This window comes from Oncorhynchus gorbuscha, linkage group LG03 (assembly GCF_021184085.1).
Source record: "Oncorhynchus gorbuscha isolate QuinsamMale2020 ecotype Even-year linkage group LG03, OgorEven_v1.0, whole genome shotgun sequence".
In the NCBI taxonomy this organism is placed as follows: Eukaryota; Metazoa; Chordata; class Actinopteri; order Salmoniformes; family Salmonidae; genus Oncorhynchus; species Oncorhynchus gorbuscha.
In genome coordinates, this window is record NC_060175.1 from 87,797,922 (window position 1) to 87,821,851 (window position 23,930).

At 42.4% G+C, this 23,930-nt stretch overlaps 1 protein-coding gene and 1 pseudogene across 1 annotated transcript; one reads left to right on the top strand and one right to left on the bottom strand.

Moving 5' to 3' along the window:
* Positions 1-2,071: 2,071 nt before the first annotated feature.
* Positions 2,072-11,169, bottom strand: LOC124017828 (annotated as a pseudogene).
* Positions 11,170-18,570: 7,401 nt separating this feature from the next.
* Positions 18,571-23,435, top strand: zgc:56699 (uncharacterized protein LOC405758 homolog). Its single transcript, XM_046344294.1, has 8 exons — positions 18,571-18,673; positions 18,974-19,131; positions 21,778-21,884; positions 22,020-22,146; positions 22,250-22,333; positions 22,528-22,591; positions 22,713-22,783; positions 23,033-23,435. Coding segments are annotated over exons 2-8 (549 nt in total). The 5' UTR covers positions 18,571-18,673; positions 18,974-19,037; the 3' UTR covers positions 23,035-23,435.
* The last annotated feature ends 495 nt before the right edge of the window (positions 23,436-23,930 follow it).

Consider the following 23,930-nt stretch of genomic DNA (forward strand, 5'->3'; position numbering starts at 1 on the left):
CATCCCTGTTTGTGATCATTTCTCCTTTCACAAAATAATCAATTCAACTGACAGGTGTGGCATTTCAAGAAGCTGATTAAACAGCATGATCATTACATGTGCGTGCACCTTGTGCTGGAGACTATAAGGCCACTTTAAAATGTGTTGTTTTGTCACACCACAATGCCAGACCTTCTCAAGTTGAGGGAGTGTGCAATTGGCATGCTGACTGCAGGAATGTCTACCAGAGCTGTTGCAGGAGTTTAATGTTAATTTCTCAACCATAAGCTGCCTCAATGTCATTTTAGACTGGCAGTACGTACAACCAACTTCACAACCATGTGTAACCATGCCAGCCCAGAACCTCCACATTGGGCTTCACCTGCGGGATCATCTGAGACCAGCCACTAGGACAGCTGATAAAACTGTTTGCACAGCCCAAGAATTTCTGCACAAGCTGTCAGAAACTGTCTCCGTAAGCTCATCTGTGTGCTCCTCTTCCTCAACAGGGTCTTGACCCAACTGCAGTTCAGTTTTGACTTCAGTGGGCAAATGCTCACCTTCGATGGCCACCGGCACGCTGGAGAAATGTGATCTTCATATTCCCGGTTTCAACTACCGGGCAAATTGCAGACAATGTGTATGGCGTTGTGTGGGCAACTGGTTTGCTGATAACATTGTGAACAGAGTGCCCCATGGTGGTATGGGCAGGCATAAGCTACAGACAACACAATTGCATTTTATCCATGGCAATTTGAATGCAGAGACGGATCCTCAGTGCCATTCATCTGCTGCCGTCACAATGTTTCAACAATGCACAGCCTCATGTTGCAAGGATCTGTACACAATTCCTGGAGGCTGAACATGTCTCAGTTCTTCCATGGCCTGCATACTCACCAGACGTCACCCATTTGAGATGTTCTGGATCAACGTGTACGACAGTGTGTTCCAGTTCCCGCCAATATTCAGCATACAGCCATTGAGCCATTGAGCCAGAAGAGTGGGACAACATTGCACAGGCCACAATCAACAGCCAGATCAACTCATGAGGCAAATGGTCACACCAGACACTAATTGATTTCTGATCCACGCCCAAACCTCTTAAGGTATGTGACTGATTTCCTTAAATGTAACTCGGTGAAATTGTTGCATTGATATTTAAGTATGTTCAGTAAATTTGCATTCAAGGACAAGGCTGTAGGTTTATTTAAATAATTGGTGATGACAATGCTTGTAAACATGCAATGTGCAGGTCAACTGGTTCTTACTGTAAATAAGAGCATTTCTCTACATTGACAAGTACTTTAGGTGGTACATTTTATTTCAGAAACATAACCTTAATACACCAGATAATGGATTCCAAAGCCCCAAAGGAGTTGAACAAGTAGATCAAATGCATTTGGTAAAAAATACAAAACAGTTTGCATATTTATCTGAGAATCTTATTGGCAACTTCAAAATGACTGACCAGCAATCCCATACATTTTTAAACGGATTGCACCCATCCACCAGCAAGGCACATTGATTGAGAGGGCATTTGCCATTTACTGTAGCTGTGCAGTTTGTCACTGGTTGGTGAATAAAGTTCTAACAATATTTCCAACATGAAATGCATTTCCTATCAACTAAACAATGCTTGAACAAGTAAAGTGCCATCATAGCTGAAACATTTATGTCTAATGGCCTGTTGAATTGCAGTGATTATTCACCAGTATCACCTTACTACAGCATTGGCAAGCAACATTAGGTGCTAATGTAAAGCAACATTCTATAAAACATTGCACTTACTACTCTACTATCAGTAGTTGCTCTTTGCTTTTCCCCAATGTCAAACGCCTCCTTATTACAACCCACTGTACAGGGTTGGGTAGGTTACTTTCTAAATGTAATCTGTTCGTTACTGGTTACCTGTCCAATTGTAATCAGATTACTCCCCTCAAACTATTTTGGTTTTTTTTTTCTTCATTAGTCCACTGATAGTTGTTTTTCATGTCAGCAGTCAAATTAAAGATTTGACTTAAGCGCTTTATCTTGCTAATTTGACTGCAGACATGCAAAACATTTTGGAACTGTATCAACAGTGGACTAATGAAAAAAGTAAAATGGGTTTCCATCACATTTAACTCTACTGACAGTTTTCTCAAACAAAATGTTGGGGTATAGCATGCACGTGACATAAGATTTGATTTGGAGCCTGAAATTATCGACCAGTTTGAGACTTTGCAATGTTATCACATTTCTGTCACAATCACCACAGAAATGCAATGTATCAAGTAATCACTTTGCCCTAAAAGTGAGATGAGTTGTAAAGCTTGGTGTTTATTCCATTGCGTTGGTAGACTGCAGATGTTGACGGCCTATAGGAAAGTTGCCCTGCCCAACATGGTGAGAGATGGCTGAATTAATGGAAGTGGCAGATCACTCCTTGTTCCTTCCTGGTAATGTTGGTAGGGCTTTGGGTAGTTGGTAGAGAGCAAGACCATGCTATGCACAAGCAGAGAGACCTCTGACTCTGGGACATAGAGGCATGAGGACAATAAGCCATATTTACATCGGTCTGCCCACAAAGAAAGAAAAATACTGTCGGGAGAGAGACAGAGAGAGAGAGAGAGAGAGAGAGAGAATAGATCCCTTTCAGACGAGAGGAGAACTGGAGCCACTGAAAGCCATTCCAGGCACTGGTTGATGCTGAGACTGCCAGAGTCAAGCCCCTTGACAGCAGGCCTGACAAGATCAGGGTTGAGTTTTCAATTTAACTAGTGGCAAATTACTAGTATTTGATCCATTTGGGTTTTTGCTGACAGAGTGCATTCTGAAAGTATTCAGACCCTTTGACTAGGGCTGTTACGTTGACCGTAATACCAGTGACCGTTTAGTGACGATAATTAGGCTTCTCCAAGCTCTGATGCTGCTGATGGTCATTAGTACCCTACCAAACTTGCTAACTGCCTGGTACTCAGCATTCTATTGTCCCTGTAATCACTTGACATCAATGCAAAATTAATCAAAAATCTAGAGCTCTTAGAGCTCATATTGCGCAACATTTCTATAGGCTATGCAATTGCTGAGAAAACAGAGTGATGGCCTCTACTAAAAAGAGGATCCCATCAGCTTTTTAATAGGCTAGACATACTATTTATTTCTCAACTTCTCTAATATTAAGCACATTGCATACCTTTACAACAGGAGTATAGCCTACCTACCTGGCTGGCATGAAAATGAACCACGGGAAAAGCTTCCTCCGTTCGCTCTAAGTGCATAGATGACATGTATTTTTTTTCCCCATGCCCCTGTTTCGAGAAGGGTGCATGATAATGGTCCATTCTAAAATCAAAACAATTTCACATTATTTAGTATATGTAAAGACAAGACTAAATAAAGAACAGTCTGATGGGTCTGATGACAATATTAGCCTATCACTTGTGAATGACGCCCAGCATAAGAAACAATGCCTTTTTGCAACTTTAAAAAAAGTCACACATTTCATGTAACCTAGCCCATAGGCCTACATGTTTTGATAAGGTTATCAAAACTAAAGTGGCCAAAATTACTTTAAAATTAGGCACATTTAATCTGCTTTACAAGGGGCATAGAGCCTGACTGGTATACATAAGCAGTGCTGAGTTTCAAGTTTGGGGAAGATTATTTTCACCATAAATGTACCATTTTTTATAATAAAAGAATTACATGTATAATTGCATTTATGGTGTTTTCCAATGGAACATTCACGCTTATAGCCTAGTGCCATGTGTGCATTACTGTGCTTATAAAGTGAAGAAATAGCCTAAGTTTTAACGTTCTGATCTGTTGCGTCAGCCACATTGCTTAAAAAGTTTGATGCTAGTGGTTGTATTAATTTGGGATTGATCGCATCCCACAACTGTCCCAGACGGTTTGGGAATATTTATTTCGCACAGAAATGAATAGATATACGTTTGTACTATGGAGGATAGATTCATATTGGCTAGTGATTTTGCTGTTCGTTAGGCCTACTTATCTTGTTGGCTGACAAAGTAAATGTGGACAGTTCTTCCAATATCTTCACTACGCTCCTTGGAATTGGATAAGGATGCGTGCAGTGGCGTCCCGGATCTGTCTGTCTTCACCTGTAGCCTGTGAGAGAGACCTGATCACGTGATGGAGAGCCATGTGAGTGATCGGCGCTTCGAGGCGTGCACCACTCAGGAATAATAGCGCAATGCAGCACTCTGGGCCAAGGGCACAATGGCCCCCGCCTGCAAAAGGCATGGATTTTTGGGGGGTGCATTACGGCCACACAAAGGGGATGCCTCCATCATTTAAGGCATTATCAAGTGCTTGTCAAATTGGGAATGAGAGACTTATGACGTGTGTATAGTCTGCTCAAAAAAGAAAGCAGAGCTCATGCAATTCAAGCGACTTTTTTCTAATCATCATTAGTCACATCATGCAGCCGTACAATGTATTAAAAATCAAAACCTATAGCCCAACGTTTGTAGAACTAAAGTTACATAAACTCTAAATTAAGCAGGAATATCTGTTTTTAATTTAAATTTCCACCACACCATTCAACAGAATAGCCACACTCCCTCAAATCGTTTGGAGAAAATATCCTTTATTTTATTCAGCTTTGTTCAATTGTATTCTTCATAATATAAAATGCTACGGAATTCTAAGCAAATCTTGTCTGCTAAGTGAACTAGTATAGCCCACAGTTATTTGGTATAGCCAGATCAGGACCAAACATAAGGACAACTCGGAGTATGCTATTCTGAAATGGACTACATTCTTTATATCATGCTACTTTAGACCTGTAAAATAAATGACAGATTTATTGTGAAGGTGTAGGCTATATTACATGGATTTATTAGACTTTTTAAATATAGATGTTCCAAAGGTCTGCATCAGTGGCTTGTAGGCTCTGTGTGGAAGCCAGGACATGCTAAATGTGTTTGATAATTACTGTGAGACCGACAGACTGACTTGAACCTCACAGGTGACATTGTGACCGCCACCCTTGACTTTTTCCACATTTTATTACGTTACAGCTGTATTCTAAAATGGTTTACATGTGTTTTCCCCCCTTCAATCTACACACAATACCCCATAATTACTTTTTTCATTTGTGCAAATTTATAAAAATAACTGATCACATTTATTCAGACCGTTTACTCAGTACTTTATTGAAGCACCTTTGGCAGCGATTACAGCCTTGAGTCTTCTTGGGTATGACGCTACAAGTTTGGGCCACCTGTATTTGGGGAGATTCTCCCATTATTTTCTACAGATCCTCAAGCTCTGTCAGGTTGAACGGGGAGCGTTGCTGCACAGCTATTTTCAGGTCCCTCCAGAGATGTTTGATCGGGTTCAAGTCCAGGCTCTGGCTGGGCCACTCAAGGACATCCATAGACTTGTCCCAAAGCCACTCCTGCGTTGTCTTGGCTGTGTGCTTAGGGTCGTTGTCCTGTTAGAAGGTGAACCTTTGCCCCAGTCTAAGGTCCTGAGTGCTCTGGAGCAGGTTTTCATCAAGGATCATGCTGTACTTTGCTCCATTCATCTTTCCTTCGAGCTTGACTGGTCTCTGTCCATGCCACTGAAAAACATCCCCACAGCATGATGCTGCCACCACCATGCTTCACCGTAGGGATGGTGCCAGGTTTCCTCCAGATGTGACGCTTGGCATTCAGGCCAAATAGTTCAATCTTGGTTTCATCAGACCAGAGACTCTTGTTTCTTATGGTCTGAGAGTCCTTTAGGTGCCTTTTGGCTAACTCCAAGCGAGCTGCCATGTGCCTTTTACTCTGGAGTGGCTTCCGTCTGGCCACTACCATAAAGGCCTTATTTGGTGAAGTGCTCCAGAGATATTTGCCCTTCTGGAAGGTTCTCCCATCTCCACAGAGGAACTCTGGAGCTCTTGTCAGTGGCCATCAGGTTATTGGTCACCTCCCTGACCAAGGCCCTTCTCCCCCGATTGGTCAGTTTGGCCTGGTCGGCCAGCTCTAGGAAGAGTCTTGGTTGTTCCAAACTTCTTCCATTTAAGAATGATGGCGGTCACTGTGTTCTTGGGGACCTTCGCTGCAGACATTTTTTGGTTCCCTTCCACCAATTCCTTCAACTTCATTGCTTGGTTTTTGCTCTGTCAACTGTGGGACCTTTTTTATATAGACAGAGATGTGCCTTTCCAAATAATGTCCAATCAATTGAAGACTCCAATCAATTTGTAGAAACATCAAGGATGATCAATGTAAACAGGATGTACCTGATCTCAAATTCGAGTCTCATAGCATAGGGTCTGAATACTTAATAAAACACCTTATTTACATGTTTTAATAAATATGCAAAAATGTATACAAACCTGTTTTGCTTTGTCATTGTGGTGTATTGTGTGTAGATTTTTTGAAAAATGAATGTAATCCTTTTTAGAATAAGGCTGTAACATAACAAAATGTGGAAAGGGGAAGGGGTCTCAATACTATCTGAATGCACTGTATGAATCCGATTACATGTAGATCTTATGAATGAGGTCCAGTGATGTGCACTGACCTGTCTCAGCTCTGAGTCATCCAACTGGTGCAGGCCATGTCTGCTGAGAGCACGGTCCAGCTGTAGTAGCTCTATGCTGTGGCTGTTCAGTCGAGTGGCAATCATGGGAGTTGGGAAGCGGGGAGTCAGGAAGAACAGGGGACAGAGTTGCCTCTGGAGACAAAGAGGCTTACAGTGAGCTCAAAGTATTGGGACAGTGTTATATTATTTGTTGTTTTGGCTCTGTACTCCAGCACTTTTGGGATTTGAAATTATACAATGACTGAGATTAAAGTGCAGATTGTTAGCTTTAACTGGATGGTATTTTCATCCACATGAGTGAATCGTTTAGAAATTCCAGCACTTTTTGTACATAGTGCCCCCCCCCAATTTTATGGTACCAAAAGTATTGTGACAAATTCACTTGTAGTAAAAAGTTCAATGTAGAAGTGTTTAGAAACATTCTATTCTTATTTACAGTGACTTTTAAAATTACTTACCAAGATGTAGTCCTTGTGTGCTATGAATATGGGACCAAATACTAAATGTTTTACTACTTTATACACAGAAGTGAATTTCCCCCAATAATTTTGGCCTTCTACAATGGGGGGACTTAGTATGTTCCAAAAGGGTTGTAATTTCTAAAACGGTTCACACAGTATGGATGAAAATACCTTCAAATTAAATCTGACAGTCGAAACTTTAACCTCAGTCATTGTATTATTTCAAATCCAAAGTATTGGAGTACAGAGCCCCAACAAAAGTGTCACTGTCCTAATACTTTGAGCTCACTTGTATGTTGTGTTTTCTGATGAGGCAAATCCAGTAGGTCTGATATCCATTCCGTAAACTTAGGAAATTTCTGAATAAAAGGAAGCACTGACCATCTGATCTGCTTTCATTCTCTTGATACCCAGGGGAGGTCCAGAAAACAAGTCTCGAATTGCCTGGATGTCAGATTTTACATAGTTGAATGTGCTGACTACAAAATCACACAAATTATCAATGGAGATCAAATTTATCAACCCATGGAGGTCTGGATTTGGAGTCACTCTCAAAATTAAAGCGGAAAACCACACTACATGCTGATCCAACTTTGATGTAATGTCAAAATGAGGCTCAGTAGTGTGTGTGGCCTCCACGTGCCTGTATGACCTCCCTACAACGCCTGGGCATGCTCCCGATGAGGTGGCAGATGGTCTCCTGAGGGATCTCCTCCCAGACCTGGACTAAAGTATCCGCCAACTCCTGGACAGTCTGTGGTGCAAAGTGGCACTGATGGATGGAGCGAGCCATGATGTCCCAGATGCGCTCAATTGGATTCAGGTCTGGGGAACGCGCGGGCCAGTCCATAGCATCAATGCCTTCCTCTTGCAGGAACTGCTGACACACTCCAGCCACATGAGGTCTAGCATTGTCTTGCATTAGGAGGAACCCATGGCCCACCGCACCAGCATATGGTCTCACAAGGGGTCTGAGGATCTCATCTCGGTACCTAATGGCAGTCAGGCTACCGCTGGCGAGCACATGGAGGGCTGTGCGGCCCCCCCAAAGAAATGCCACCCCACACCATGACTGACCCACCGCCAAACCGGTCATGCTGGAGGATGTTGCAGGCAGCAGAATGTTCTCCACAGCGTCTCCAGACTGTCACGTCTGTCACATGTGCTCAGTGTGAATCTGCTTTCATCTGTGAAGAGCACAGGGCGCCAGTGGTGAATTTGCCAATCTTGGTGTTCTCTGGCAAATGCCAAACGTCCTGCACGGTGTTGGGCTGTAAGCACAACCCCCACCTGTGGACGTCGGGCCCTCATACCACCCTCATGGAGTCTGTTTCTGACCGTTTGAGCAGACACATGCACATTTGTGGCCTGCTGGAGGTCATTTTGCAGGGCTCTAGCAGTGCTCCTCCTGCTCCTCCTTGCACACAGGCAGAGGTAGCGGTCCTGCTGCTGGGTTGTTGCCCTCCTACCGCCTCCTCCACGTCTCCTGATGTACTGGCCTGTCTCCTGGTAGCGCCTCCATGCTCTGGACACTACGCTGACAGACACAGCAAACCTTCTTGCCACATCTCGCATTAATGTACCATCCTGGATGAGCTGCACTACCTGAGACACTTGTGTGGGTTGTAGACTCCGTCTCATGCTACCACTAGAGTGAATTCGCCGCTAGCATTCAAAAGTGACCAAAACATCAGCCAGGAAGCATAGGAACTGAGAAGTGGTCTGTGGTCACCACCTGCAGAACCACTCCTTTATTGGGGGTGTCTTGCTAATTGCCTATAATTTCTACCTGTTGTCTATTCCATTTGCACAACAGCATGTGAAATTTATTGTCAATCAATGTTGCTTCCTAAGTGGACAGTTTGATTTCACAGAAGTGTGATTGACTTGGAGTTACATTGTGTTGTTTAAGTGTTCCCTTTATTTTTTTGAGCAGTATATATATATATATATATATATATGCAAGGGAGTGGTTTAATTGTTCTGTATCATTCACCCACCTTGTGGCAGAGGTCTAGTAGGCGGCTGTCTTTGACATGTGAACCTGCACTCTCAAGCCCCTTCACCACTGCCCAGTGGTGTTGGACCCTGTGGGAATGGTTCACTTCCTGGAACTCTGTCTGCTGCTGGCGGGTCCAGAAGTGGCGGATCAGGAGTTGGCGGGGGAAAAGGTACCTGGTTGTAAAAAGGAGAGGGAAGCAGAGAGAAGAAACATGACACATGAACAAAGAGGGTTTCAATACATTGTAGGGGGGGGGGGGCACAATGTATTATCATTGAGGGCATAAATGCACAATTATTTGACCTTTTAACTGCCATTTAATTGATCATTAAGATATTTGCTAACTGAATATGAGTCAAGAGGAGGATGTTGATGACTTATGTGAACTCACATTAGGACAAACACCAGATAGTTGGCAAATGGAGGAATAGAAATTAAAAGCAGCGGAATGGCTTTAATCATGTCTCTGCGAAACTAAGAAAAACAAACATCGAAAAAGTTACCATTTACATACTAAGGAGAACTTTTCAGACAATACTATTAATACTACTAGGCAGATTATAAAGAAAGACTGCTAACCATATAAGAACTTTCCTTGTTATTCAAGTGTATGCCCTAGCCTCCACCGACCTGCCCGAGTTTCTCCATACCACGATAGGTTAAGTCCTGGACTTTGACACTGTTGGTGAGAATCCTTGTTTTTATCACCTTCACCTCTTTGGCATCTTGGAAAAAGAGCCAAAATCCTGAAGAATGGTAATACAAAAGATGGCTTCATTGTAATGGCAGCACAGAAGCTGCCAGAAGCCAAATTAACTAGGCTACATCTTTGTGTTTCTTTTGCCTTCAAACGTGAAGTCTTATTGGTTGACCGAATCCAAATAATTTTGCTACAGTATGGTAGATCTGTATAAATAGAGATGCCAAACAAAGGCTTGATGACGAAACAACACAATTTATGTACCCACTTATGAGAGTTTAACATGGTGCTGTGGCGAGCTGAGTTTTTACCTTTCGTAAAAGTGCTATAGAGAACATAAAAGCGAGGAACGTCTTTGGAGGAAGTGCTCATATTTGGCATGGACCCTTTGAAGCCTGGACACAACTTGCTGGCCATTCCCTAGCCTGGATTTGGAGGATGAGCAGTGTCTATACAGCCGCAGTCTAAAAGACACAAAAAAATGGTAATGAAAGTACATTACATAACCAAAAGTATGTGGACACCTGCTTGTCGTACATCTGATTCCAAAATGATGGGCATTAATATGGAGTTGGTCCCTCCTTTTCCGCTATAACAGCCTCCTCTTTTGTGAAGGCTTTCCACTAGATGTTGGAACCTTGCTGTGGGGACTTCCTTCCCTTCAGCCACAAGAGCATTAGTGAGGTCGTGCAATTAGGCCTGGTTCGCAATCGGCGTTCCTATTTATCCTAAAGGTGTTTGATGGGGTGAGGTCAAGGCTCTGTGCAGGCAGGCCAGTCAAGTTATTCCACACCGATCTCGTCAAACCATTTCTGTATGGACCCCACTTTGTGCACAGGGGAAATGTCATGCTGAAACAGGAAAGGGGGGTTCTTAAACCTTTTCAGCCTGGGATCCAAATTAGAAATGTGTTTTCCTGGCACCCAAGCATAGGAAAATATGGCAACCAAGCTTAGGAAAATGACTATATGTAAATATCAGTACAGTTCATTGCCCTTACACCGAAAACAAATGCAATATAGACAAAAACAAATAATGAAATATCTATTCATGTTTAATTTCCCCATTAAAAACACTTACATACCTGTCTCCGTTGGAACTGTTGCTGTTAAAATACAAGCAATTTCCATTCTGAACAGGAATAAACTGATTGATCACATCACACAGATGAATAACAGAACACACACACAGGCTTTTTGATAGGGTTGTACTAACAGTACAGTATTGTAGAAATTATTGTTGAAAGAGATGGAACTGTTGCTGTAAAAATACAATACATATGTTTTTATTCTGAACTGAAATCAACTGATTGATCACATCACACAGATGGAGAACAAAACACACACACAGTCCTAATGTGAGGTATGTGGCTGGTTGAAGTTTTCAACGAGCATTTCTATTCTGGGATCAGTTTTTGACAGTGCAACGCTGAGGTGATGCTCAGCCTTGAAACTGTTTCTGTACTTGAGAACCCTGACTTGCATAGGTATGTGGTGCCAAACTGGATCTGAACATCTACTGCTTTCTCAGTCAGGCAGGAGATCGCTTCCTGCTGCGGATGAGCAACCCAGAACTGTGTTGGTCTCAAAAAACATCTAGCTTCAATCAGTTTATTCCAGTATTTTAAAACTGCAACAGTTCCAACCTAGACTAGTTTAACCATTTCTACAGTAAAATGTACAGCAGGCCTAATTTTCCATCTGTACAGTTACCGGGGATTGCATCAGTAGCTAGCTAGGTTGCTTTGGCTAACGCAAGCTATTAGCTGTGTACAAGTCCTGGGGACTGATGGCAAGAGAAACTCATATCTACTACTATGAGAGATAGTACTCCCTTATTTCTGCTTATCATCACCTGTTATAAAATGACAATGCCTTGCTAGCTGACTTAGTTTTCCACTGTCAAAGCAATGTTAACTGAAGCATTCTGCCCTGTTCTGAAAGTATTCCCTGGGTTTAGCAATATGCTGTGGATATTAGGTCAGGACGTGTCGTTTTTATTAATTTGTTCGTTTTGAGATACTCATTACTAAACTCTTCCCCACCCACATTGTGGGCGCTCCTCGTTATTTCTCAAAGTTTGTATGAAAGCGAGAAACTCATCGTTGCGTTTCATTACAATCGAGCTCAGTCAGAATTCGTGGCTAACATAACGCCATTTTATTTATAATAAATAAATAAAACATTTTAAAAAATAAATTTGATGAGTGATGGAGAGTGGGAATGACAAGTCAGTGGCTGTAAGCGCATGATCTGCAGCTGAACGACAGCGCTGCATCGAGTGTGTCGCGGAGTGATCTTCAAGAAAACTGCAGAAAATGGATCCGGTAAACCTCGAAGCACAAGGGCATCTCCCACTCGCGCAGCTGCCAAACTGAGCTGAGACCGCTGCTAAGCAGAGAGCGCAGATGCCAAATCATTCCAGTAATGAATTAGGCAATTAAATGTATTCTGACACGTCGGGACAGACTTTGGGTCGCGACCGATACTTTAAGAAAGGCTGTTCTAGAATGTTATTGTATGCTGTAGCGTTAAGATTTCCCTTCATTGGAACTAAGGGGCCTAGGCCGAACCATGAAAAACAGACCTTACGCATAGGGGTAGTTAGCGTTCTCCTGGCATCGTCCAAACCCAGATTCGTCTGTCAACTATCATATAGTCACTTTAACAATGTTTACATACTGCTTTACTAATTTTATATGTATATACTGTATTTTAGTCAATGCCACTCCGACATTGCTCCTCGTAATATTTCTTAACTACATTCTTTTACTTTAGATTTGTATGTATTGTTGTGAAGTGTTAGATATTACTGCACGATTGGCGCTAGGAACACAAGCATTTTACTACACCTGCAATAACATCTGCTACATATGTGTATGTGACCAATAAAATGTGATTTGATGAAGCTTGATTCATCACTCCAGATAACCTGTTTCCACTGCTCCAGAGTCCAATGGCAGCAAACTTTACACCACTCTAGCCAGCCGACACTTGGCATTGCGCACTGTGATCTTATGCTTTTGTGTGGACGCTCGGCCATGGAAACCCACTTCATGAAGCTCCTGACAAATAGTTATTGTGCTGACGTTGCTTCCAGAGGCAGTTTGGAACTCTGTAGTGAGTGTTGCAACCGAGAACAGATGATTTTTACGTGCTTCAGCACTCGGCAGTCCAGTTCTGTGAGCTTGTGTGAACTATCACATGGAGGGTGAGCCGTTGTTGCTCCTAGACGTTTTCCCTTCACAATAACAGCACTTGCACAGTTGACAGGAGCAGCTCTAACAGGGCAGACATTTGACGAACTGACTTGTTGGAAAGGTAGCATCCACCCCTCATCACTGTCAAACGCTCCCTAAAACACTTCAGCGAGCAGGCCTTTCTAATCGTAGGTTTACCATGTTGAGAAATAAGGTGATAAAAGAAATCAGACAGGCCAAGGCAAACTTTTTTATTAACATAATTGGTGACGCAAAGGGAAATTCTAAATTGATATGGGAGAATCTAAAAAAGTTAACAGGGAAAGACCATAGTAACACTGCAAAAAGACTAGAAATCATGGTGAATAACAATCTAACACAGGATGCAGTTGAAATAGCAACAGCCTTCAATTCCTACTTTATTGACTCTGTCAGGTTACTGACACAGAACCCCTCCACTGATTTCTTGGGCTCAGTGCTAGTGAATGACACTCAACCTGTCTTCATCATAAGGGAGGTTTCTGAGTCAAAGGTGAACAAGGTGATTAGCTCACTAAAGAACTCTAAAGCCAAAGATGTGTTTGGGATGGACTCTGCCTTTCTTAAAAACTACAAAGAGTCACTCATTGGCCCCATTACTAAGGTCACCAACACATCTATTGGTCTCGGTGTGTTTCCAAGGGTATGGAAGTCGGCCATAATAACGGCCATCTTTAAATCAGGCGACCCTGCTGACGTGAGTAACTACAGGCCCATTAGTATACTACCTATGGTGTCAAAGGTTGTTGAAAAGTGTGTAGCAGAACAACTGATTGCCCACCTCAACAACAGCCCCTTCACATTACACTCCATGCAGTTTGGCTTCAGAGCGAAACACTCCACAGAAACGGCCAACTGCTTTCTTCTGGAAAATGTGAAGTCCAAGATGGACAAAGGGGGTGCTGTTGGGCTGTGTTTCTGGACCTAAGGAAGGCTTTTGATACTGTTAACCATGAGATTCTCATCACAAAATTGTCCCATTTCAACTTTTCCCCTGATGCCTTGAGATGGATGAAATCATACCTTGAAGGCAGAACTCAGTGTGTCAGAGTGAGCAATGAGCTGTCGCCCACTCATAGCTATGATGTGGGCGTGCCCCAAGGGTCAATACTGGGGCCCCTCCTGTTCAGCCTGTACATTAATGATCTGCCTTCTGTCTGTACTGAGTCTGAAGTTCAAATGTATGCAGATGATACAGTGATATATGTGCATGCAAAGAGTAAACAACAAGCTGCACAAGAACTCACTACTGTAATGGTCCAGGTTACAAAGTGGCTCAGTGACTCGTGTTTGCATCTCAATGTGAAAAAAACTGTTTGCATGTTCTTCACAAAGAGGGCAACAGATGCTACTGAGCCAGATGTCTGTGTCAGGGGAGAAGCTCCAGGTGGTATCCGATTTTAAGTACCTTGGCATCATACTTGATTCCAACCTCTCTTTTAAAAAGCATGTGAAAAAGGTCATTCAATAACCAAATTCAACCTAGCTAATTTCCAATTTATACAAAATTGTTTGACTACAGAGGTAGCAAAACTGTACTTCAATTCTATGATACTCCCCCACTTAACATACTGCTTGACTAGTTGGACCCAAGCTTGCTGTACAACATTAAAACCTATTCAGTCTGTCTACAAACAGGCTCTCAAAGTGCTTGATAGGAAGCCCAATAGCCATCATCATTGTCACATCCTTAGAAAGCATGAGCTCTTGAGTTGGGAAAAACTTGTGCAATTCACCGACGCATGTCTTGTATTCAAGATCCTTAATGGCCTGGCTCCCCCTCCACTCAATATTTTTGTTAAACAGAAAACCCAGACATATGGCAGCAGATCCACAAGGTCTGCCATGAGAGGTGACTGTATAGTTCCCCTAAGGAAAAGCACCTTTAGTAAATCTGCATTCTCTGTGAGAGCTTCCCATGTCTGGAATACACTGTCATCAGACACACATAACTGCACCACATATCACACTTTCATAAAATGCTTGAAGACCTGGCTAAAGGTCAATCAGATTTGTGAACATGGTCCCTAGCTGTGTGTTGCCGCTTTCCATGTTGTCTGTAGCTTGTGAGGTGTGGAAACACTTTGTTGCTTTTATGAATTTTGTTTTGCTGCTTTTTGTTCTATGTTGCTCTGTCTGTATGCTATGTCTTGCTTGTCCTATGTTGCTCTGTCTGTATGCTATGTCTTGCTTGTCCTATGTTGCTATGTCTTGCTTGTCCTATGGTGCTATTGTCTACATTGTAATTGTTTTTAATAACCTGCCCAGGGACTGCGGTTGAAAATTAGCCGGCTGGCTAAAACCGGCACTTTTACTGAAAATAAACTAAACTAAACTAATCGACCTGGCCCGGGTATCCTGGAATGATATCGACCTCATTCTGTCAGTAGAGGATGCAACTGTTTGACCAGTATTTTTTACCAACTGCTCCCATGATGGTTGTCGTGCCAAACATCTAGAAATGGCAAGTCAGCTGTGACAGCACTTGGACAGATCTGGAACCAGGCTAGTGCTTACTTGCCCTATGTTGTTGTCAGTATCTTTGGTTGGGCGTTACCAAAGATTTGCCAAGATAGGACTGTTAAGAGAAGTGCCACAAAACAGTGGCTCGACAATGACTACACAACATTAAGATACATTTATATAAAGTTTTGAATGAGTTGTCATTACCTTGCTCGAGAGGTGGCTCAGCCGCAACATGGTAGGCCACACAAGCACACAGAACGGGACCACCGAGTGCTAAAGCGCGTAAAAATCATCTGTTCTCGATTGCAATACTCCAAACTGCCCCTGGAAGCAACGTCAGCAAAATAACTGTTCGTCGGGAGCTTCATGAAATAGCTTTCCATGGCTGAGCAGCCGCACACAAACCTAAGATCACCATGCGCAATGCCAAGCGTCGGCTGGAGGGGTGTAAAACTAGCTGCATTGGCCTCTGGAACAGTGGAAACGGGTTCTCTGGAGTGATGATTCACTATCTGGCAGTCCGACTGACGACTCTGGGTTTGGCGGAGTCCAGGAGAACGCTCCCTGCCCCAATGCATAGTGGCAACTGTAAAGTTTGGTGTAGGAGGAATAATGGTCTGGGGTTGTTTTTCATGGTTTGAGCTAGGCCCCTTAGTTCCAGTGAAAGGAAATCTTAACGCGACAGCATACAATGACATTCTAGATGATTCTGTGCTTCTAACTTTGGCCACAGTTTTGGGAATGTCCTTTCCTGTTTCAGCATGACAATGCCCTTGTGCACAGAGCGAGGTCCATACAGAAATGGTTTATCAAGATTCCATCGAACACCTTTGGGATGAATTGGAATGCTGACCGCGAGCTAGGCCTAATCATCCAACATCAGTGCCCGAGCTCACTAATGCTTGTGGCTGAATGGAAGCAAGTCGTTGCAGCAATGTTCCAACATCTAGTGGAAAGCCTTCCCAGAAGAGTGGAGGCGGTTATAGCAGCAAAGGTGGGACAATGATTTTGGAATGAGATGTTCGACGAGCAGGTGTCCACATACTTTTAGTCATGTAGTGCAATTACTGAACCAAAATATAAACGCAACATGTAAATTATTGGTCCCATGTTTCATGAGCTGAAATAAAAGATCCCAGAAATGTTCCACACACGAAAAAGCTTATTTCTCTCATTCGTTTACATATTTTTTTTGTCAGCATTGATCCTTTGCCAAGATAATCCAGGTGTGGCATATCAAGAAGCTGATTAAATTGCATGGTAATTACATAGGTTTACCTTGTGCTGGGGACAATAAAAGGCTCTTCGTCAGGTCAAACAGAGTGCTCACTTCCCAAAATATACACATTTCTCTTCACATGACCATTCTGCAAATGCAAAATCATGTGTGGAAACAATTTGATTAACTTTTGTGCACAATAAATCATAATTAATCACAGAGGTACATATGGTCATAAAGGATTACATGCAGTGCATTCTGAAAGTATTCAGACCCTACATTGTTACGTTACAGCCTTATTCTAAAATGTATTTTAAAAAGAATCCTTTATCTACACACAATACCCCATAATGACAAAAACAGGTTGACATTTTTGCAAATGTATTAACAATAAAACATACCTTATTTACATAAGTATTCAGACAATTTACTATGAGACACGAAATTAAGCTCAGGTGCATCCTGTTTCCATTGACCATCCTTGATGTTTCTACAACTTTATTGTTCCACCTGTGGTAAATTCAATTGATTGGACATGTTTTGGATGCCAAGAATTACGTCTGGAGGAAACCTGGCCACATCCCTATGGTGAAGCATGGCGGTGGCAGGATCATGCTGTGGGGATGTTTTTCAGCGGCAGGCTAGTCAGGATTGAGGGAAAGATGAATGGAGCAAAGTACAGAGTGATCCTTGATGAAAAACCTGCTCCAGAGCACTCAGGACCTCAGACTGGGGCAAAGGTTTACCTTCCAACAGGACAACAACCCTAAGCACATAGCCAAGACAATGCAGGAGTGGCTTCGGGACATGTCTCTGAATGTCCTTGAGTGACCCGGACTTAAAAATCTCTGGAGAGACCTGAAAATAGCTGTGCTGCCCATCCAACCTGACAGAGCTTGAGAGAAGAATGGGAGAAACTCCCCAAATTCTTGTGTGCCAATTTTGTAGCGTCATACCCAAGAAGACTCGACGCTGTAATCGCTGCCAAAAATGCTTCAACAAAGTACTGAGTAAAGGGTCTGAATACTTAAATAAACGTAAAATCACATTTACCATTTTTTGGGGGGGGCAAAAATGTCTAAACCTGTTTTTGCTTTGTCATTATGGGGTATTGTGTGTAGACTGATAAGGGAGAAAAAAACTATTTAATCAGGGCAGGGCTGTAACAAAATGTGGAAAAAGTCAAGGGGTCTGAATAGTTTCCAAATCCACTGTACATACAAATGGGACGTCCACATCCGGCTTATTCACCTGCTGGATTGTCTGAGACCAGCCTCCCGGACAGCTGATGAAACTGTGGTTCGTGTTCGTTGTCCTCACCAGGGTCTTGACTTGACTGCAGTTCGGCATCGTAACTGACTTCAGTGTGCAAATGCTCACCATCGATGGCCACTGGCAAGTTGGAGAAGTGTGGTCTTCACTGATGAATCCCGGTTTCAACTGTACCGGGCAGATGGCAGACAGCGTGTATGGCGTCATGTGGGTGAGTGGTTTGCTAATGTCAACATTGTGAACAGAGTGCCCCATGATGGCGGTGGGGTTATGGTATGGGCAGACATAAGCTACAGACAACGAATACAATTTAATTTTATCGATGGCAATTTGAATGCACAGAGATACCATGGCGAGATCCTGGAGGCCCATTGTCATGCCAGTTATCCGCCGCCAACATGGTGGTCACACCAAGTACTGACTGGTTCTCTGATCCACGTCCCTACCTTTTAAGAATTTGTTCTTAATTAACTGACTTGTTAAATAAAATATTTTGCATATCTGTATTCCCAATGAAATACATAGATGACGTCAAATGAATTTATTTAATTTCCTTATATGAACTGTAACTAAGTAAAATCTTTTAAATTGTTGCGTTTATATTTTTGTTCAGTGTATATTCGCTGAGCGTCACATATGTTGTGGCAACGTGATTGACAGCCAATGACATGGCTGACTGACATTGTAGGACACACCCACTGGATCAAACCATGTTTTGCCGTATTTAAAAGTTGAAGTCAATTTCCACTACAGCTATCTACACGCGCTCTTCCAAGTTCAGTTTACTAAAAAGGTGAATATTTGCTAAATCTGGTTATTTTTAAAGACGTTGCTAGTTTTACTTTTTTAAAATCTGTTTATTGCCAAGAGAAAGGCAAAGTTTAAGAGCTATCATTATTATGCAGAAACATTATTTAAACGTTCCTAGCTAGTGAGCTGGCCATGCCACATGTTATTAGCTAGTATCAGGAAAATAAACGTACAAATTAGAAACGCAAACTTTAGGCAGCGGTTGAATGCATGATCACGGTGGTAACATTGTAAGCTACCTAACGTTACCTGCAAGATAACTTAAATCTTCACGTGCTACGAGCTTGTTGAGTAAATTAGCTCAGTAACCTGGCTTCAGCGACCACCAGGCCACACTTCGAGGAAAGATGTCTACCATCCGATTTGGATCAACTTGTAGTCCTTCGAAGACTACTCTAGCTGAGACATTGCCACGCTGGAACGATGAAGGGGAGAAGGCTGGTAAGAGTCAAATATATTGCCTTTTGTAATTTCAATCAATTACCATTTTTGATTGTTGGCTCCTAGGGACCTCTCATACGTTAATTAACTTCTCTGTCTGCAGTGACCTAATTGTCCTGCACGGATGTGATCAACTGACTATGACAGAGGCTTGAATACTGCACTAGCACCAAAGATTTTTATAATTAAACCAAGAGACCACAGGTTGTTGTTTCCAATGGGACAAATGAGTCATGGTGGGCAGAGCCAAGTACGCGCTAGCAATATCCCATTGGCGCGTTTTAGTATGCATATTTCTGTTAGGGAACGCCTACTGTGAATAGTGCATTTACATGAACTCAATTTGCGTTTGTGCTCCTAAACAGCTTGCTTTTAAAAAATTAAAAAACTTTTACAAATGGTAATGTCTATAAAACTTAGTCCACTCTGTTTATAACAGATTGTAGTATTTTGGAACATAACTTTTATTGAGATCAAATGTTTAATTGATGAGAATTTGCAGAATGTTGGCCAAAATCCACAGCCTGCCAGTGAGTGGAAGTGAGTGGAACCACCAACTGGATGCTTCATGTTTATACATCCAGTGAAATATGTCTCATTGTACAATCTGCCTAGGCCTCACTATCCCTTTTTGCTTGGATCCATTTGGGCAGAGTGCGAATTACGCAATGACATCCGGGGGGTCTCTATGAATTTAATAATAGACGTCATTTAAACAGAAAATATTACATTTTTAAAGTGGAATGAACACAGCCAGTCGTATTTTCATTTGATTGTCAAATAAATCACTTCAAAAAGTAGGCTACCTGTGCATGTTTGTCCACTCTAACCCAGAAGTTTATGAGAAATTCCGCTATGCCTTCCGACAAACCATCAAACAGGCAAAGTGTCAATACAGGACTAAGATCGAATCGTACTACACCAGCTCTGACGCTCGTTCGGATGTGGCAGGGCTTGCAAACCATTAGACTACAAAGAGAAGCACAGTCGAGAGTGCCCAGTGACACCAACTGGCAAGTGTCTTCACTGACATTTTCAACCTCTCCCTGTCCAAGTCTGTAATACCAACAAACAGACCACCATAGTCCCTGTGCCCAAGAACACCACTAAGGTAACCTGCCTAAATGACTACCGACCTGTAGCACTCACGTCTGTAGCCATGAAGTGCTTTGAAAGGCTGGTCATGGCTCACATAAACAACATTATCCCAGAAACCCTAGACCCACTCCAATTTGCATACCGCTCCAACCGATTCACAGATGATGCCATTTCTATTGCACTCCACTGCCCTTTCCCACCTGGACAAAAGGAACACCTATGTGAGAATGCTATTCATTGACTACAGCTCAGCGTTCAACACCATAGTGCCCTCAAAGCTCATCAATAAGCTAAGGACCCTGGGACTGAACACCTCCCTCTGCAACTGGATCCTGGACTTCCTAATGGGCCGCCCCCAGGTGGTATGGGTAGGTAACGCCACACCGATCCTCAACACAGTGGCCCCTCTGGGGTGCGTGCTCAGTTCCCCTCCTGTACTCCCTGTTCACTCGTGACTGCACGGCCAGGCATGACTTCAACACAGTCATTACGTTTGCTGATGACACAACAGTGGTAGGTCTGATCACTGACAAGACAGCCTATATGGAGGTGGTCAGAGACCTGGCTGTGTGGTGCCAGGACAACAACCTCTCCATCAACGTGATCAAGACAAAGGAGATGATTGGACGACAGGAAATAGAGTACCGCGCACTCCCCCATTCTCATCGACAGGGCTGTAGTGGTGCAGGTTGAGTGTCCACTTCACCAACAAATGAAAATAGTCCAAGACAGTTGTGAAGAGGGCACGACAAAACCTATTCCCCCTTCAGGGGACTGAAAAGATTTGGCATGGGTCCTCGGATCCTCAGGATTTTACAGCTGCACCATCAAGAGCATCCTGAGTGGTTGCATCAATGCCTGGTATTGCAACTGCTCGGCCTCCGACAGTAAGGCACAACAGAGGGTATTGCAAACGGCCCAGTACAACACTGGGGCCAAGCTTCCTGCCATCCAGGACCAAGAGCTGTCAGAGGAAGGCCCTAAAAATTGCCTAAGACTCCTGCCACCCTAGTCAGACTGTTCTCTCTGCTACCGCACGCCAAGTCTTGGTCCAAGAAGCTTCTTAACAGCTTCTACCCCCAAGCCATAAGACTCCTGAATATCTAATCAAATGGCTACTGAGACTATTTGCATTGCCCCCACCCCCTCTTACACTCCTATTACTCTCTGTTATCATCTATGCATAGTCACTTTAATAACTCTACCTACATGTACATATTCCCTCAACTGACTGTAGCTCCTGCACATTGACTCTGTACCGGTACCCCCCTGTATATAGTCTCGCTATGGTTATCACTGCTGCTCTTTAATTACTTGTTGCTTTTATTTGTTTTGTTTTTTACCCATATTTTTTTCAGCTGCATTGTTTAGGGGCTTGTAAGTAAGCATTTCACTGTAAGGTCTACCTGTTGTATTCGGCGCATGTGACTAACGTTTGATTTTGATTTGACACCTTGCCTACATTAGTCTACTTTTAGCTCATTCTAAATAAGTAATTTCCTTGGTGTTAACTTGGCTCAATGGCATTATTTTCTCTGTTGTCAATAGATCCAGAAGATGCCTGTGATCCAAATAAACTCCTTCAGTGTCCATACGACAAGAACCATCAGATCCGTGCCTGCCGCTTTCCATACCATTTGATCAAGTGCAGCAAAGTTAGTAGCTACAGGAAGGAATGTTGTTGAAGGCGCAATATGACTTTGTGCCATGTCATCTTAAATGTTGCTAATATAGTCAGTTAGTACATGGGAAAGCAAGTTATTCAGCTGTTCTCTTGTCCTTTCCTGTAGAACCACCCTAAACTGGCCAGTGAATTAAAAACGTGCCCTTTCAACGCCCGCCACCTGATGCCCAAGCATGAGCTTTCACACCACATTGCTAACTGTGTTGACAGAATATCTGTGAATGCAGAAGACTGTGAGCCTTTTTTGTTTTGTTTTACCCTTTCTGTATTTGCATTATTCAATGATAAGCCTATTTGCACCCTTTAGTGAGTCTAACCAGGTTCTGTGATTTCCAGTGGGCAGCGCTGAGGTGCAGAGCAAATGGCAGGTACCTGTTAGCACCTGGACGAACACCAACTGTGATGAGGACTGGGATAAAGGTACTCTCTCAAACTGCTGATTATGCGTGTGTACTCAAAGCAAAGATGCCATGTATGCATTTATTTGTTTCACAACCTCTGCACACTCTGTGGACTGATGCAGTGAATGCAACTTTTCAGATTTTTATGCTGGAGATTTTCCATTGATTTCCATCGGCAGCATTTTATTTAAATGCAGCCTTTTCTTTTTGTAGAAGCTGATATTTCTTCGGTGCCTTTCGTATGGGGAGTGTCCACAAACCTGATCAGTCAGAACAGGTCAGCTAACCACACAGTTTGCAGTGGAGTTTATTGCTACTAGATATATTTGAAACAGAGTTGGATAATATTTTCAAATTTAAAACATAGTTTTAAGTGTAGTCTTTTCTTCTTTTTTTAGGACTGAGCCATGCACTACAAATAATCTTACTCCTGGACTCCGAGCTCCAAGAACTCTGCCCTGGAAAATGTGTAAGTCATGTTTGATCTGTTTTATGTTACAGCATTCTGTATTTCTTATGAGCATTTTATATATGTATATTATGAGCATTATTATATGTGTATGTGTATATATATATATATATATATATATATATATATGTGTATATATATATATATATATGCTGTCTTTTCTTGCTGTACTGTCTCACTTAAAAGCTTGTGGTCAGGTGTTCACTTGTCACTCTTAGGCTCATTTTATTTCTCATTATTTTTGTTCAGGACTGACAAAGGGCAGAATGAAAGACAAAAGTTGGAAGTCAAGAGGCTATCTTGCAGTTAAGTTTTATATCATAGATGCATGTTTTATTATCTCACTTTGACTTGATTATGGACACATTTGAGAAATCCCATTTTGTTTTACTATAAATGCATGCTTTGTAACCTAACCTTAGACATGGTGATTGGGGTTTGTGTCCCCTTTTTTGTTATTAAAAGGCTTTTTTGCAGAAGTGTTTCCCTATACTAACTCTGCATGTAGGCTGTTGATGTACTGTATGTTCCTGATGCCCTACTGCAGATGAATATATTCTCACTGTATTGCACATATCAGATATCTTCAAGATGCTCATTATGCTGACTGTAAAGTTGATTTAGCCTCATAATGAATCTTGCTTTGATCTTTTGCCAGTGTGTTGTATATTATTGGATTTTGGTCTGTAATGACACAAAAAATTGAGGTAATGTTCTGTCCTCATGAAGGTTTAAATGTATACAATTTGCATGTTGGGCACAAGAGAACTGAAAGGTTGAAAATGGATTGGGCATTTAAGCAGATTGGACTAGAGTTGGACATGTAATCCTATCCGATAGGCAAAATCCAGATAAATTAGGCCCAGTTTAAAAAAAATGATCTCTTGTTAAACCGTCAATAGAGAATAAATTCATCCACGCAGCTGTTCTTAATTGCAAAGGCTAAGGCCATCTCCATAGATGGATTAGCTGACAATGTCACAAACGATGCACGTTCATCAAATGGGGCAGAAGTATTGTGTTTTGTGATTCTGGGTGGAAACAATGACAAGAAGCTACCATTAGGGGAATCGTATTGTATGTGGTTCGTTTCAGCTTGTATCTTGTTACAATGTCTTGTTTTGACCGACGCCACCTATATGCTAAT

What these genes read in the sequence shown, in the direction of transcription:
- zgc:56699 (XM_046344294.1), top strand. Translation starts at nt 19,038, where the DNA reads ATGTCTACCATCCGATTTGGATCAACTTGTAGTCCTTCGAAGACTACT. An exon ending in ATTTGATCAAGTGCAGCAAA is followed by an intron (nt 21,885 to 22,019) that starts GTTAGTAGCTAC and finishes CCTTTCCTGTAG; the next exon opens with AACCACCCTAAACTGGCCAG. An exon ending in AACCTGATCAGTCAGAACAG is followed by an intron (nt 22,592 to 22,712) that starts GTCAGCTAACCA and finishes TTCTTTTTTTAG; the next exon opens with GACTGAGCCATGCACTACAA.